The sequence below is a fragment of the Calidris pugnax genome, unplaced genomic scaffold, assembly GCF_001431845.1.
Source record: "Calidris pugnax isolate Ruff unplaced genomic scaffold, ASM143184v1 scaffold74, whole genome shotgun sequence".
In the NCBI taxonomy this organism is placed as follows: domain Eukaryota; kingdom Metazoa; phylum Chordata; class Aves; order Charadriiformes; family Scolopacidae; genus Calidris; species Calidris pugnax.
In genome coordinates, this window is record NW_015090790.1 from 1047640 (window position 1) to 1063280 (window position 15641).

Sequence of the window (15641 nt, forward strand, 5' to 3'; positions counted from 1 at the left end):
GAGGGGACATTGGCTTCGTACATTAATGCAGTCCTGCTGGAATTGATGAACTTTTAAGACTTTGCCTTATGGTGGAGGCAACCCACGCCAGCTGAAGATTACCCCTGCCCACCTGCCATGGTGTCAACAGGGAGTTTCTTCTCTCCTTTCAGCTTGGATAACATTCCAGATGGAGTTTATCAGTCAGGCTTGTCCCGATACAGGGATTCTGGGACTCAACCCAGCCCACCTCAGGAGAAGGAAGGAATCTGTTCCCTCTCTGAGAAGGCTTCCTGCACCTCCCCAGCCTTGGTGGCGTGCTCCAGGCGCGGTGCTTTGTGGAATCGGAGCACGTCCCATGCGGCGCCTTTTGATGCATCATAACATCATTACACAATTTGACAGCTCTGGCAACCTCTGTTCCAGTGAGTCCCCGAGCTGAACCATCAGGAGTTCTGCCAGCCAGGCTCGTGGTGTGTTTGGAAAGCCATGTGGGCCAACTCGTACAGCACCTGCCCCGTACTAAATGCAGTTCGACGGAATGATGTTTGTTCCTCCCTCCCTTTTATAAGAGAGATGGAGCAAAAGAAAAACCCCTCCTGCATGACTTGTGGTTATTTTTTTGTGATGATGAAGCTTGTTCACTTTACAGGTTAAGCTTGTGAGGTCTGGGACGCTGCCGCCGTTTGTGCTGGGGCTGCTTGAAGCACGTAGCAATGTGGTGAACCATTCTCGTTGCAGGGACTTGAAGCTGGACAATGTGCTGTTGGACTACGAGGGTCACTGCAAGCTGGCAGACTTTGGGATGTGCAAAGAGGGCATTCACAATGGCATTACCACAGCCACCTTCTGCGGTACACCGGACTACATCGCTCCGGAGGTATAAGAAACCTTTCTTTGGCCAGGAAAACTTGGTTATAATACGAAAAGCACAGGTTAGCTTTAAAGCAGCAAGAGTACTCTCTAGCATCTTTAGCTACACCTTATTTGACTGCTGGGTGCAAGTTTGCCTCCTAGATGCATGCTTGTATTATCAGTCCCTTGTGCAAGCAAAGCATGAGTAAATCTTCGGTCTGCTGTGTAGGCACCAAGAGAAGCCTATATTTTTCTTTAGGAAGTGTGAAGTGAAAAATGGAGGCACAGCTGCAAAGATCTTGGGAGGCACATGCAGATACTGGCCCTGTTTGATTTGAAAGGAGATTGCATTCTCCCTAATGTCCTATCTCCTCCCCTTCCCTGTCATTCCCCAGCCTCACTACAAATTTAATAAACACCTCTTTAAGGTGCCAGATATTCTGACAGGGTTTCAGATCCTTCTTCAACATGATTGAATTTTTGTCTGTGGTTGGGTGTTTGTGCCTTTCTCACTCGCTCGCTCTCCTTTCCCTCTCTGGCTGAAAGCCTTGCCATGGGAGCTGGGTAAGCATTTCCTTCCTAGAGACAAGGAAGAAGTGGTTAACTTGCACTCATGGCTGCTTTGCCACTTCTGAGGCTCAGCCAGTTTCACTGAAATGCCCCTTCTCCTGCGAAGCCCTAGCAGTATTTCCCATGAGCAGCCAAGCTACCTCAGCCCTTGTTCAATGGATCTGATGTACCTTACTGCAGATCTGGGGGTTCACCTGGATGTTCCTGGACATCCAGCCAGCCTAGCAGAGAGCACTGTTAGGATGTAACAAAAACTTCTGCATTAATCTTTCCAAATCTCTTTTCCTCCTCTGCTGAGTTGAAGAAGCTTTGGGGTCGATATTTCTTTCTCCATCCCTTCTTCAGATCCTGCAAGAGATGCTGTATGGACCTGACGTAGACTGGTGGGCCATGGGCGTGCTGCTGTATGAGATGCTGTGCGGCCACGCACCCTTTGAGGCGGAGAACGAGGATGACCTCTTTGAGGCCATTCTGAACGATGAGGTGGTCTACCCAACGTGGCTCCAGCAGGACGCAGTGGCAATCCTTAAAGCGGTGAGTTCCCTTGGCTATTTGCGTGCTCTCTGCCCTGGCTTTCTTCACCCTAAATCTAGCAAAAAAACCAAAAAACGGGGCTGGGATGTACAGGCGCTTAGAGATTGCAGTTACCCTGACCCTGAGCCTTTTCTTATCTTGGAGTGTAAACAACAAAACCCCAATCCTGCCACACTTGCGTGCGTTTGCATAGTTACGCCCTTTATACGGTTCAGCAGCCAGCCTTGCAGGCAAAGCGTGTGGATGTCTGTGTGTCTGGGCATTCTCCTGCTGACTTAATGATTTACAACATATGGTCATCTTCCAGAAGAGAAGCAGCAGGTGTACACAGAATTTAATGAGTAGTGACCATATGACTTCCATGCGACCGGAGTGGTGCAGAAGTGAAGTCTTCGTGATAATCCATCGTTCTGACTGTTGGTAATACCAGCCATCTCCCAGAGATCGCTCTCTATCTGCATACAAAGACAAGTTTTTGATTCTTGTGTGTTTGGGAGGAAAAAAAAATAGGGCTGTACAGCAGTTTGAGGAGAGCTGTTACTGGCTACACTTTGTCCTTGTTCTACCATGTATTCCTGAATTTTCCCAGGAGCTCTCTTATCCGCGTGCCTCACATCTTTCCCCATGACACGGGAATGAAGCTTTTTAAGACTTCAGGCTGTGCATGTAGAAGCAGTGCCTAGTGCACCACTGTCTGGCTTTACCCTAATGAATCCCTCAACCACTAAACGATAAGGGTGTTAACCTGCAAATCAGGAGACCTAACCTGGCTATTTTATGAAGGAAGGCAGTGGATTTTTCTAGCTGCTAAATATGTGGATTTTTTTCTCACAGACTCTTATTCTAATATTATTTTTCTTAGATACAGCATTATTACTATGTGACCATTTTCTAAAGACTACTGTGTTTACCTCCAACAAAAAGTGAACTCGAGCTCCCTGATTTACTGCAGTGACATAAATGATTATAGATTCATAGAATTGTCTAGGTTGGAAGGTGCACCACTGTCTGGCTTTACCCTAATGAATCAAAAGGTGATTAAACGATAAGGGTGTTAACCTGCAAATCAGGAGACCTAACCTGGCTATTTTATGAAGGAGGGCAGTGGATTTTTCTAGCTGCTAAATATGTGGATTTTTTTCTCACAGACTCTTATTCTAATATTATTTTTCTTAGATACAGCATTATTACTATGTGACCATTTTCTAAAGACTACTGTGTTTACCTCCAACAAAAAGTGAACTCGAGCTCCCTGATTTACTGCAGTGACATAAATGATTATAGATTCATAGAATTGTCTAGGTTGGAAGGGACCTTTAAGACCATCTAGTCCAACCATTAACCTAACTAATAAAAAAAAACATCACTAAACTATGTCACTAGGCACTATGTCAATCTGTCTTTTGAACATCTCCAGGGATGGGGCCTCAACCACTTCCCTGGGCAGCCCATTCCAAGGCTTAAAAACCCTTTTAGTGTAAAATTTTTCCCTGATATCCAATCTGAACCTCCCCTGGCGCAACTTGAGGCCATTTCCTCGCGTCCTCTTGCCTGTGACTTGGGAGGAGAAAGTAACGACATGGCATGGGAAGCCTAGAAAGACCAGGCAATTCAACCTGGGGTCTCTTATATTGCAGGCTAAGGCCTTAATAGCCTTAATAATTGGATTATCCCCTTGCTAAAAAGTTTTGGCCTCTAACCTTGAACAGGACTAGTGAGAATTCACTTAGCCTTGAGTGGTACGAAGCTCTGAAACGAAAATCAAATTCTGCCAGGAAGATGCAATTAGGTGAGATGCTTTACAAATGGATACATCTAGATTTAGAAAGCACTTGATCTCTTTGCCTTCCTGAAGAACTTTCTCGTAAACAAGGATAATAGGTTTTAATATCCGTTTCACAGACGCTGTTATTTTGTTTTGCTTTTGTTTACTATAATTGTGCTTCACCAAATTCCCCCCCCCATCAGAAACCACCCGATTTCTGAAGGTTGCATCCTGTTCATCTTTGCAGTTTACTGATAACCAAGATAAACACTTTGGACGCATTTAGGTCAGTGGGTGTTTCTGGTGGGTTTTTGAGCGCTGGCACCAAGGAAAACAAAAACAACCTCGGTGCCCTGGGACCTTGCTTAGAATTCAAAGCAAAAGTATTTGTGCTATAGAAGTTTTTAGCTATTTCCCGTTTTAATGTTTTGTTTGGTCCTTGGTATTTTCCCTCAAAAGCTGGAGAAAGAGCTAAATCAGTGTAAATCAGCAGGATTTTGCTGGGGTCAATATTCCCAGAGGAGGGAAGCAGAAAACCTCACTCGTATGCCCTGCCTGGTCTGAGTGTGTCACTAAGGAATTTAGGTGTTGATGGTTCGAGTCAGGCAGAGAGGACTTAAACTGAGGTCTCCCCAGCCTGTGTGAGCAAGTCAAACTGGGCATGGATTTGCTTGTGGGAGGAAAAAAAAAGTGCAGAAAAGGAGAATTGCTGCTGAATGGATTCAGACCACTTCAGCTCATTCTAAATGGAAGTCTGGCTTTGATTTTGATTCGGCCCAAAAAGAGGTTTCTCTGTAGTCTCCTACCTGAGTACAGTCACAAGGAGTTTATGCCAGAGGAGCTATTGGTTCTGTGTCTGTAAAAGAAATTCTTTCAAATATCTTTGCCATCAGCTGACAGAGGAGTCACCAGTGTCTGATGATGAAGAGACTGTGGAAGAGAAATTTTATGAGCAAGCAGAGACTGTTGCACCGTATCTTTTACAGTGAGAGAGCAGCTGGAGTTTGCTTTGTGACAGCATGTCCGTGCTCTGAATTTGTAAATTGTTGCTAGCAAAAAGTGCTTGAGCAAAGAAGCAGGGGGGGGCTTTCCAGGCAGCCAGAGGCTTTGGGATTCAGCTGAGTGAACTGCAAAATGAAATACAATCCCTCTCGTTTCCCATAAGGGGAGTGGTATTTTGGCAGCGTGTTTCACTTGCTTCGTGTAGGACGTTCTCAAATGCAATCCAACCATGCTGTCTTCCTCACAGTCAGGTTTAGTTCGAGGGGAGAATGAAGGGACGCAGTAAAAACCGGGTCTCAAAAGTCCATGGTGTAATGGGAAACAAAGACACAGGGAAAGCTGCAGGGCTTTTCCTTTCCAAGTCTGGTTTCAAATGGGGAGAGGAGGACTAAACCTATTGAGTCTCTCCGTGGACTGATGATCTGAAGTACCAATAGTTGGCCCAGGGGCTTGGAAATTTGGGTGAGCAGTTGCAATTTAGATGTTTAGCTGTTTTCACTCTGAGAGCAGGGGTGAGAAAGCAGCATTTCCCCAGGGAAGTGTTAGCATTGCTGGGCCTTCTGCACCTCGGATTTCTGAACTCCTGTCTCAGCTGAGCCTGCTGAAGCCGAGGGCATCATGGCATTTGTGTGCCGACCTCCAATCTCAGTGTGAGCTCTAAAACACCTAGCTGAAATGCTCCTTCCAAAAATGAGCCTTGGGCGGCCTTGCTTGTAGCTGGCTATTGTGGGAACACAAATGAGACTAAAGCCCATTCTCCCTCCAGCTGGTTAAAACCATGACCAGAGTTGAGAGAGTGGGCAAAAAAGGTTATGTCCCGTGCTAAGTGGTTTTCATTTGAAAAATAAACACCAGACAAGAAAAGGGAAAGGTGCAGAGGAAATTGGCTGTGGTTTTAGCGGCATGCACTCCCACCCAGCACAGGTGGAATGGCTGAGAGCAAACATGACCTGTACCTCGGAGAAGAATGATGTCAGCAATGCAGTGCCAAGGATGCCAAAGAAAAACTTGATCTGTTTTTCTGGAGAACAAGAGCCTGGAAGTGACCCTGATCAAAAGGCAAATACTCTGGTTTAGTGAACTCTGCTGCTTTGTGCCACTGAGTTAGTTCACTTACCCTCTCTGGATACCCTGGCACTCTCTGCACCCTGACAACACCACTGATGTCTAACACACACGTGCACCACCACCTCCCCATCCTCCTTTAGACTCTGCTCTTGCAGGTTTGCTTAAAATCCCCTTTTCTCTGCCACGTTAACATCAAGGGGCTGTTTTGTCTGGGGAATTAGTGCTTCAAACTCAGCCACTGTAATAATGATGGGCCGGGTCCTGCTCTGGTGACCTGTGCTTTGTGGACTCATTTTTGACTGTCAGAGCACAAGGTGAGGGACTTGGGATTTCCCTCCCAGCTTCTGCCAGCAGCCAGGAGGGAGCTTGCATGGCTCTTGGGAGCAGCAGGAGTGGGAATGGTTAAGTGTGCCACAGTTTAAATCCAACCCTTTTGCCTCCAGACAGCTTTGAAGCCTGATCAAGAAGTCAAAGAAGCCCTGATCTAGAAAGGAAAAGCCTCTTCTGTTCCTATGAGCCCACCTCACAGACTGAAACCCAGAAACTAGGGCTTTTCAGTTAGTTCCTTAAGCTTTTTGGCTTGTTTGTACAGTTAGTGGACACAGCAATATTCAATACTGAGGGCTTGCCAGCAGCATAACTTCTTTCCCTTTGCTTGGAAGCAGCACACGTAGGTTTTTGTGGAGAGAAAGAAAAGGGTTCAGGAATATCACAGTGTAGACAGCAACCAGTCACTTCAGCAGGAGAGAGATATGGGGGCCCTTCTATAACAGCTTGGCCAATTTTCATCTCGTTAATCGAACTTTCTACAGAAGTTTGTCATTCCTTTGCTGCTCAGAAGAGCAAATATGAGGCTGCATTAGGTCCCTTGGTCACTTGGGTGACCATCAGACACTAGAGACTTCCCCACATGCTGCTCATTATAGTAGCTTATTGCTCCACCCGCAATTTCTCTTGAGTTGATGGGGGGAAGCCTGTGGATGTTATTGCAAAATATGGCCCCATTCTACCTTCGAACAGGATGTGAAGTTAGAGGGCATTGATGGTGAGTTGTAGAAATGCTTTGTGTGTCTGTATGTATACACAGAAATAATTTTGGTAGCAGTTGGGAAAGTGTGTGTGTGTGTGTGTGTGTGTGTGTGTTAAGGTTTTCTTCTTCCCTAAATCTGCAGGTGATACTAAATTTGAAGGGTACCCTCCTCTTCCCCTCCTTCTGGTGGAAATAAGCAGTGTTTCTCCTTGTTTTTCAGGAATTCTAAGTGATGTCTCCTAAAGAGAGATAAATTTGATTATTGTGTTTGGGAGGGCGGGGGTTAAATCCATGAGTTCCTGGGGAATACAGGGTTTGGGTTGCTATTTCTTGACATTTCAAGGAAATTGTGATAAACTTCTAATATCCCATGTGGTCAGAGCACAGGGCAGTCCAGCCTGGCTGGCTGGAGGATAACGGCTCCAGCAGAGCCCTTGGAGGCTCGGGCTGAGCTGCAGGGACTTACCATAACGGGCTGAGGAGAAAAAAGATTGGAGAAATAGAGAAAATAAATTTCCATAGGGCATTTCACTCGGGCCCAGCTGAAGGAGGAAAAAGCAAAGCGAACACTGTGCCATGCTGCAGGAGGAGCAAACTAAGGGGATGTCACCATGATTGCCCAAACTCTCGGTGAGGACGCCTTTTGCGTGTGCTGTGACTTAATTTCAGAAAGGCTTTCTGGAGGGTGAGTGCTCCGTGCTGAGCCAGGCTGGCCCAACTGCTCTAAGGAACTTGAAAATGCCATTAATGAGGAGAGAAGGCAGAGGCCAGGGGTTTTTACAGCAGAAGGTCTTAGAGGCAGATTTTTTGAACGTAATCAAAGCGAAGTCTGCAGTGACAGGGGAGTGGAGAGGCTGGGTTCAGCCTGTTGGCGAGGACATCTAAGTTCAGGAGAGATGTGGGTGATCCAAGCTGCCTGCTCTCCGCAGCTGCACACCCTGAACATCATCTCGGAGGGTGAGGTCTCCCCTGAGACCTCCTGAACTGGATTTTTGGAGAAGGTTATCCTCTTCATACGCTGCACTTGCTCGGTGTCCGACACCCCTGGGTACCGAGGAGGTCAGGACTAACTCTCCCCAGCTGAGATAGCGTAGTAGGTGCCTGCATCCTCCCTGCATGCTGCAGCGAGCAGGACGTGGCTCAAAATCCCCAGGGGAGCGCTTTGCTTGGCACATCCAAGTGCAGTACGTGTGTGCTCCCTGCTGCCTTTCTGCCTCGCCTTTCCACTGGCAAAAAAAGGCAGAGAATCTATTTCACATGCAGTGCTGGAGGGAGCATTGTGGAGGATTGGGAGGGAGCACTGGGAGGTTGTGGAGTCCCCTTCTTTGGAGATTTTCAGGACCTGTCTGGATGCAGTCCTGAGTGACATGCTCTGACAAGCTCTGGGCAATCCTGCTTCAGCAGGGGAGTTAGACTAGATGATCTCTATGGTCCCTTCCAACTCTAAAAATTCAGTGAAATTCAGTGAAACAGCCAGAATGAACTGAACGTTTCTGAATGAACCAAATGCTAGGAGCATTTTTTGTTAGACAAAGATTAAAAGGGGAAGAAACAACACAATGGTGGCCCACTGAAATCAAAGGGGTTTCACCTAGTAGATGAGCCCACTGCTTCCCTCAGAGCTGACTAGCCTAACAAAGGCAGATATTAAAAATGCCTTCAGATATGCCAATAAATTATTCTTCTCGGCATCTCTTCAGAGTTGGCAGGCTCCGTAAATCCTCTTGCATAGTTTGATTAAGCTTTGGCTGTCAGTCAGGCCAATATTTGAATCTCTCTGTGAAACCCTATGCTGGATCTGTGTAAACTTTTTTTTTTTTTTTTTTATTTTCTGTTTTAGAAATGCCTTCATCTTGTGTTTCCTGGTTGGCTCTGGAGCAAGACTCTGGAGCCTGTCATTCCCCAATGTGGAAAGAGATCTGCAGTTTTAAATGATCTCTTGTCTAGACCACTTTTGCTATAAACATGCATCGAGTTGAAGCGACGAGGCTGCGCTCCGCCACAGATTGCTGCTTTGCCTCTTTTGCATGAGCTTGCATATCCCTTTCTGTAACATCCCTCCTCCTTACCTCCTAGTTCTCAAAACAGCAAACAGCTTTCCCCAGTGATTTTAATCTCTTCTGTGGATTGATCACCCCTTTCTGAAGTGCTCCTCTTCCCTACTCCCCTGCTTCTGCATAATTCACTGCGAAAGAAAACTAAAGCTATCTCTACAGCTTGCCAAGGGCAAATTCATCTCGAAGTGGTCATTAGGTCTTTCACCTTTCCCTTTCCAGTGGGCTGAAATTAGCTTCTTGTTTCAGTCCACAGCATGCAGGCTCAGATTTGCTTCCTAACAAAAGCTCCTAACCCTGCCTATTGTAATGTCAGGTGTGACTCATCCTCCCCTTTCCTGCCGGAGATGGGGGCGGGCAGGAGTGGGAAATGAAGGAGCATTTAGTTTCTCTGACTGTCTTCCCCTTCTTCCTTTTTCTGCCTGCTTCTAGGTGCTCCTGAAGAAGTGATTCCCGTGGCCAAGCCTACGACTTGTGGGCTGGGCTCACTTCTCAGCCCTGCCTCAGAGAAATGGTGCAGTTATAGACCCTCAAAAGCATTTTGTTGAAGTCTGTTAAATTCTAATCTTGGGGAAGGCTCAAGGGTTCCCTTGAGAACATGGGTCCCACCTGGAGATGGGAATGATGGCTGAATGAGGGGACCAGCTGTTGCTGTGCAGCCCCCAGTGGAGTGGGCCAGTCCATCTAACTGGGAGGTCTCGGCACTGTCCAAGCTATTCAGGGCTGTAGGTCTTACTCGTCCTTCCAGCTTTGAACTTTCTGACCTGCCGTGTCTTTTCAGGAACTTTACAATTAAAAGAATTGAAATATATAACCAAGACCACAAAAAAGTTCCTTTGAAGTATTTTCCTGTGATTTTTTTTTTTTAATTGGCCTTTACAGGTTCGTCTGGGGCACTCGAGTCCCCTTTGTACTTGACCCTATGTAAATAGGCCACCCAGGGTTGTGTATATAGATTCCCCTGGTTCCTCTTGACAAGACTATCAGAAAAGGATTAATTGTTTTCCCATGCAACCCTAGGGAGATTTTACCACTGCTTAAAACGACAGTGGGATCATGCCCCTCCACCCCCCCCAGTGTCTTAGTAAGTGTGATGCTAATTCTTCCTTCGTGTGTGTGTTACTCTGATGTATTGATTTAGTAATCGACCTGCATGTCCCCATGTTGTGCCTAGAGTCCAACTGGTGTAATTTAAAAACAGCAGCTGGAGATTGATGCTGTCTGAGCAGCCAGTGACCCCGCTGGGAACTGGATCTGACTCATCAGTTCTGAAAACACAAACTTTTGGAGTGACATCTTGACCAAAACCTATATTAAATAGTCCATATATCTAATAACTAAAGTTAGGTTTTGATAATTATTAGTGTTTATTATGGGAGTACCAAAGGCAGAAGTGTTGAAAATTACTGTCATTGGAGCCGATATGCATTTGGTACTTGTAAAAACTTTCTGCATTAGTGTTGGTGAGTTATTACGTGATGAGTGGGGAGAGGCCGGGAGCGGGTACATTTCAGCACAGCAAGGAAGTTTGCAGCTATTGAGACAACATTTAATTCCCATATTTGGGCCAAGTTCTCTCCTGGTGATAGTCAGCAAAGTCACATCAGTTGACAGTGCCAGGAGATGTGGACCCAGATGTGTCCATCCCACATGTGAGTCGAACCAAGGTTCATTCTGCTCGTCTCTCTTGCTCAGCACTTCTTGCAATGCAGTTAATCCTTCTTGCTCCCTTGAGCTTTGACTGGGCAGCATCGAGCAGCCATTTCTGTACTCGGGGAAAACGAGATCAAATTTATCTGCTCAATATCCACCACACTGACACTTTGTCCTTCTCGCCTGCGGCTGGTGCATTAAACACGTGACTGCTGTCATGCTTGGTGTTACAGTCTTCTGGCTTTTAGGAGCAGGGATGAAGACTGTTTTATTTTTTTTTACCTCTCTTCCCATTCCTTTTTTATCTGGAATAGAAAATAACCAAGTTCTCACATTGACTCTCTCTTCCTCCCTTAAAATGCTTTCAGGGCAGTCTTGTACTTCCGAGCCCTAGTACTGCCCTTGCTGGACCTTTTCTTCACTGAAGGATTTCACCTGTTGACAGCAGTCTGCAGCCAGGACCCCAGCTTGGTGGTGGGAGCACCCTGTGCACACAAGGGTCATATTCTGGCTCAGCACCACCATGAATTGCTCTGGTAGAATCATAGAATGGTTAGGGTTGGAAGGGACCTCAAAGATCATCCAGTTCCAACCCCCCCTGCCATGGGCAGGGACACCTCCCACCAGACCAGGATGCTCCAAGCCCCATCCAGCCTGGTCTTGAACCCCTCCAGGGATGGGCCAGCCACAGCTTCTCTGGGCAACCTGTTCCAGGCTCTCACCACCCTCACAGCAAAGAATGTCTTCCTAATATCTAATCTCAATCTCGCCTCTTCCAATTTAAAACTGTTACCCCTTGTCCTGTCACTGCACTCCCTGACAAAGAGTCCCTCCCCAGCTCTCCTGGAGCTCCCTTCAGATATTGGAAGGCTGCTCTAAGGTCTCCCCGGAGCCTTCTCTTCTCCAGGCTGAACAACCCCAGCTCTCTTGGCCTGTCCTCACAGCAGAGGTGCTCCAGCCCTCCGAGTATCTTCATGGCCCTCCGCTGGACCCATTCCAAGAGGTCCAGGTGGGAACTGGGGCTTTTAGCAGTCCACCCTGCTGTGTGTAGGGCAGAAAGCCAAATTGCCACATGGCCCCTAATGGCTGCAGTCACAGCAAATCCCCAGTGAAAGACAGAGGTAGCATTTGAGAGGGCCATGGTGACTCCAAGTCCTATTCTCAGCAGCACAATCCTCACTGGAGGTCAGCAGGGCTCAGACTCCCAAGTGCCTGGCTCACACCCACAGCCGAATCGCTGCAGGTTAGGGTACCAGGCACCCCCTGAGCTGCTGTAAGGATAAAGGCTTTCACGGCAGAACTGTGTGACTGTGCTGCTCCCAGGGCCAGGCAGCTTCAGCTGAAATCAGGCTCCCTCAGTCTCTGTAACACACTTCTGTGTCTGAGCCCTGGATTCCTCTTCTATGGGGCAGCGAGGCACACTTGTGAGCATACCTCCAGCCAGACTGTGATGGGAGCCTTGCCCAAAACTAGCAAAAGACAGCACTGGCTCAAAAGAACAGCTTTTTTATATATATATATATATTTTTTTTTTTTTTTAAAAGAGAGTTAAAAAATAATGTGGTGTCCCTGCTATGCTAATGCCTCCTGGCTTCCAATCATTAAAAATGATACAGACAGTAACAGATGGAGCCATAGAGCCACCTTTCTTTTTTGTTTAGGGGTGGATGAAGGCTAATGGAACCCCAGACTGCAGGTTTGTTTGCCTTACATAATAGGCAGCCAAACTGTTTTCGGCAACTGCAGCATTCAGTCCAGAGATTCATGGAGGGAAGCCTTAATTAGAGTAATTGCTCTATTTATATAATGATTCCCTTTTGTCTGAGATCAAATAGATCTTTGAGAAATCTTATTTCCTTTCGAGTTAATTTCTGCCCTGTTAGTTTAGCTCATGAATCTTAATGAAGACAAGCATGTCGGGTATCTCCCCATCTCCCCGCTCTCCCTCATTACTAGTGGGGAGACTCTGGGGCATCAATCTCCTGTGCTGCTGCTTTTCACGTTGGTAGCAACATGGGAAAAACACCGACAGGCAGGAAATGTGAATATCAGGAACAGGGAAGTCTTTCTTTTCTGTTAATGGTTTGGGGTTGACTCTTGCATTGGCACAATCCTGAATAAGGGCTTGTTGAGGCATGGGGAAGCTGTGGTGGAGAGGAGGTGGGACTGAGGGTCTGTCATTGTCTCTGCGATGGGCTGCCCTTGAACTCCCGGGGAAAATTAAGTGATTAATTTCTCTGGGCTTCTCTTCCCCCCCCTGTAAAATGGGGGAGAGCCTCCGTCTCTGCCATGCACTTGCATTTGAAAGATGAGCTTCTCAGGGGCATGGGCTTTCTCTTGCAAGGTAAACGTGCCCTGCCCAGGGCAACAGAGTCCTGGTGGGAGCTGGCCCATCTAAGACCTTCTTAAATACAAGAAATGATGATTGCTTCCTCTTCCAGATGGCTGACAATGTGAAGGGAGTGGCTGAGCAGAAAGTTGTATTCCTCTTCCTGAAGCTTCCGTGAAAGGGTCTGGGCTTGTTAACGTTTCCCTAGAACGTGATGCAATTTTACATCATCTAGTCACTGTGATATTGCTCATGAAAGTAATTATCCTGATGCAATAACACATACATGAGTTATGTAAAAGCCTATCAGAGATTCCAGGAAATTGTATATTCAAGGAAATTAAGGCTTGGAAACATCTGTTTTGTGCAAACATTTCTTCACTGACTTCCAGGCCACTAGACCCATTTGCAAACTCAGCTTCTTGAGACAGAAGTTGCAACACTGCACGTGAGTAGCACCAGAGAAGCCCAGTACAGCCATGCCCAGCAGACTGGGAGACCTGGACCCCCTCTCAGCATGGTCTAAGCCACGTAGCAGGTCAAGGAGAGGACCAGCGTGGGTCCCCAGCACTCCTTCACCTGCTTGTGGGCCGAGCTCCCAGGGCTGACGCAGATTTTTCCCGGTGGTTGGCACTGCTAGGTCTGCATTTTTTCCTTGTAACTTCACAGGCCCTCCGTGGACTAATCTTCAGCTCTTCATTTCTTGTCATGGCTTGCTGCGTTTTCTTTCAGTAAATGTTTTCAAATGATTTCATGAAGTCATGGTTTTTTGGCTCATGCCAGCTGCTGGTTTTGGCTGTGGTGCTGCAGAGAGGGTTAGCTGAGGCCAGTGAGAGCCTCACTGGAGTTTGTTGCCCAGCAAACTGGTGTAACCCAAAGAGACCCAGTCTGCAGATGCTCCCAAGTGGCTCCGTACACCGGGAGTGGGATAATTCCCCATGGTTGGATGTGATCATGTAGCAATGGCTCGATGGTTTGGTTCAATATCTGCAGGGAGCTCCAGGAGAGCTGGGGAGGGACTCTGTCAGGGAGTGCAGGGGCAGGACAAGGGGTAACGGTTTTAAATTGGAAGAGGCGAGATTGAGATTAGATGTTAGGAAGAAATTCTTTGCTGTGAGACAAATTCTTTGTGGTGAGACACTGGAAGAGGTTGCCCAGAGAAGCTGTGGCTGCCCGATCCCTGGAGGGGTTCAAGGCCAGGCTGGAGGGGGCTTGGAGCAACCTGGTCTGGTGGGAGGTGTCCCTGCCCAGGGCAGGGGGGTTGGAACTCGATGATCTTTAAGGTCCCTTCCAACCTGAACCATTCTAAGACTAGTAGTCTTGCTATTGGTTTTGCTGGGAGGCACCTTAGATTAGGGTGATGACATACTCGTTTTTGCTCAGGAACATCTCTGGTTTGCCTTGTTGTTGTTAGTTGAATTTTTTTCTCTCTTTTGCTCGGCGTGCCAGAGGTTCAGATTCATGATGGATTCTGTTCTCATGCAAAATCCAAGATGCTCGATAAACATTGGGAGATGACATTCTGCCATGAAAACTTTCTGCTGAAGATCTTCTCTCATCACCTGCAAAAACATTGGAGGGTTTTATTTGGAAGGACGTTTAGGGCTATCCAGCCTGTGAAGCAAGAGTCCCACTCTGGCCTTGCTGTGGTTGCCAGGAACAGCCAGCACTATAATTCACTTTCCAGTTGTTTCTGAATGCAGCCGAAGGGATCAGGTGAAAAGATGACCTGAACCTCTGGAAAGCTTTCCACCTTGCAGCCTGCATGTGTGCCCTGGGCACTCAGCTCTGCACCTCCTGCTGCAGAAGGGCCTCTTCTATGGTCAGAGACATGGTTATGGGCTCCAGCTACTCATTTCAGAGAGGAAGGCTGAGCTTGTAATTAAGTTCCTCAGAAATCCCCAATTCTTTCTTTGCTTTTTAGAATTGCCATCGGATTGCAGAGGTGACATGAGAGGGGCCATCAGCAGAGAAATATCAGTATTGCCTGAGGCAGGGAGAGAAAGAGAAGGATTCATGGGCTTTTGGGGCTCAAACCAGGAGAGAGGTCATTATAGTCTTTTGTTTTTTCCTGACATACGGGACAACACGAAGTAAAACTTGCACAAATAGGACCTAGCTGGTCGAATCTGAACAGTCATTTTGTTTTGAATGTTATGTTTTGCTTTTTCAGAGCTCAAAACAGCCCACCTCAAGGGTTGGCCCTTGGCTAATCCTCATTGTCCTAACAAAACGGGTGGTTTAAGTTGCCAGGAATGCATTTACATTGGCTTTCAGCTTCTTGCATCAGATGCCTTTGCTTGGTGCAATTTTGGCATCATGTGGAATAAAACAAGCAAATAGGAATGTAAACACACTTTTATAACCCAGGGCTCTGAACTGGTCTGGGAACAGGCAGTCCAGTTTAGGTTTTGGTCTTATATGGTTGAGCATGAATGGGAACCCAAGCAAAGCATGTTACCAGCCCTTTTCAGAGATTATTTGCTTGCATGATGTCTTTTTTCCTCTCCACATTTAGCAGAAGCTTCCTGCTGGTAGGTCAGGAGCCAGGAGACATGGACTTATTCCCAGCTCTCCTTCTCTCCTCTTTGCCTTGTCTTTTTGGACTGTTTTGGTCTATACTGCTCCCAGCACCAGTCAGCTCTGATCTTTCTTGAGCTTTCTAGGAGTTCCAGCAATGCAAGTAAGGGCTGGTGAGGTGCAGATATCCATCTGTGGGGACAAAGAAGCTGGGCAGGGAATTATTAGAGAAAGATGGGGTTGCCAGGAGATTTCTGGCCTGTTTTGCAAACCAAAGAAGTT

General features: G+C 47.0%; 1 protein-coding gene across 1 annotated transcript in view; it reads left to right on the forward strand.

Moving 5' to 3' along the window:
* The window catches only part of PRKCH (protein kinase C, eta), a 134485-nt gene that overhangs the window by 114454 nt on the left and 4390 nt on the right, over nt 1–15641 (forward strand). Inside the window, exons 11-12 of the mRNA XM_014966572.1 lie at nt 721–859; nt 1750–1938. Coding sequence (XP_014822058.1) covers nt 721–859; nt 1750–1938 — 328 coding nt within the window. The remainder of the gene's footprint in view (nt 1–720; nt 860–1749; nt 1939–15641) is intronic.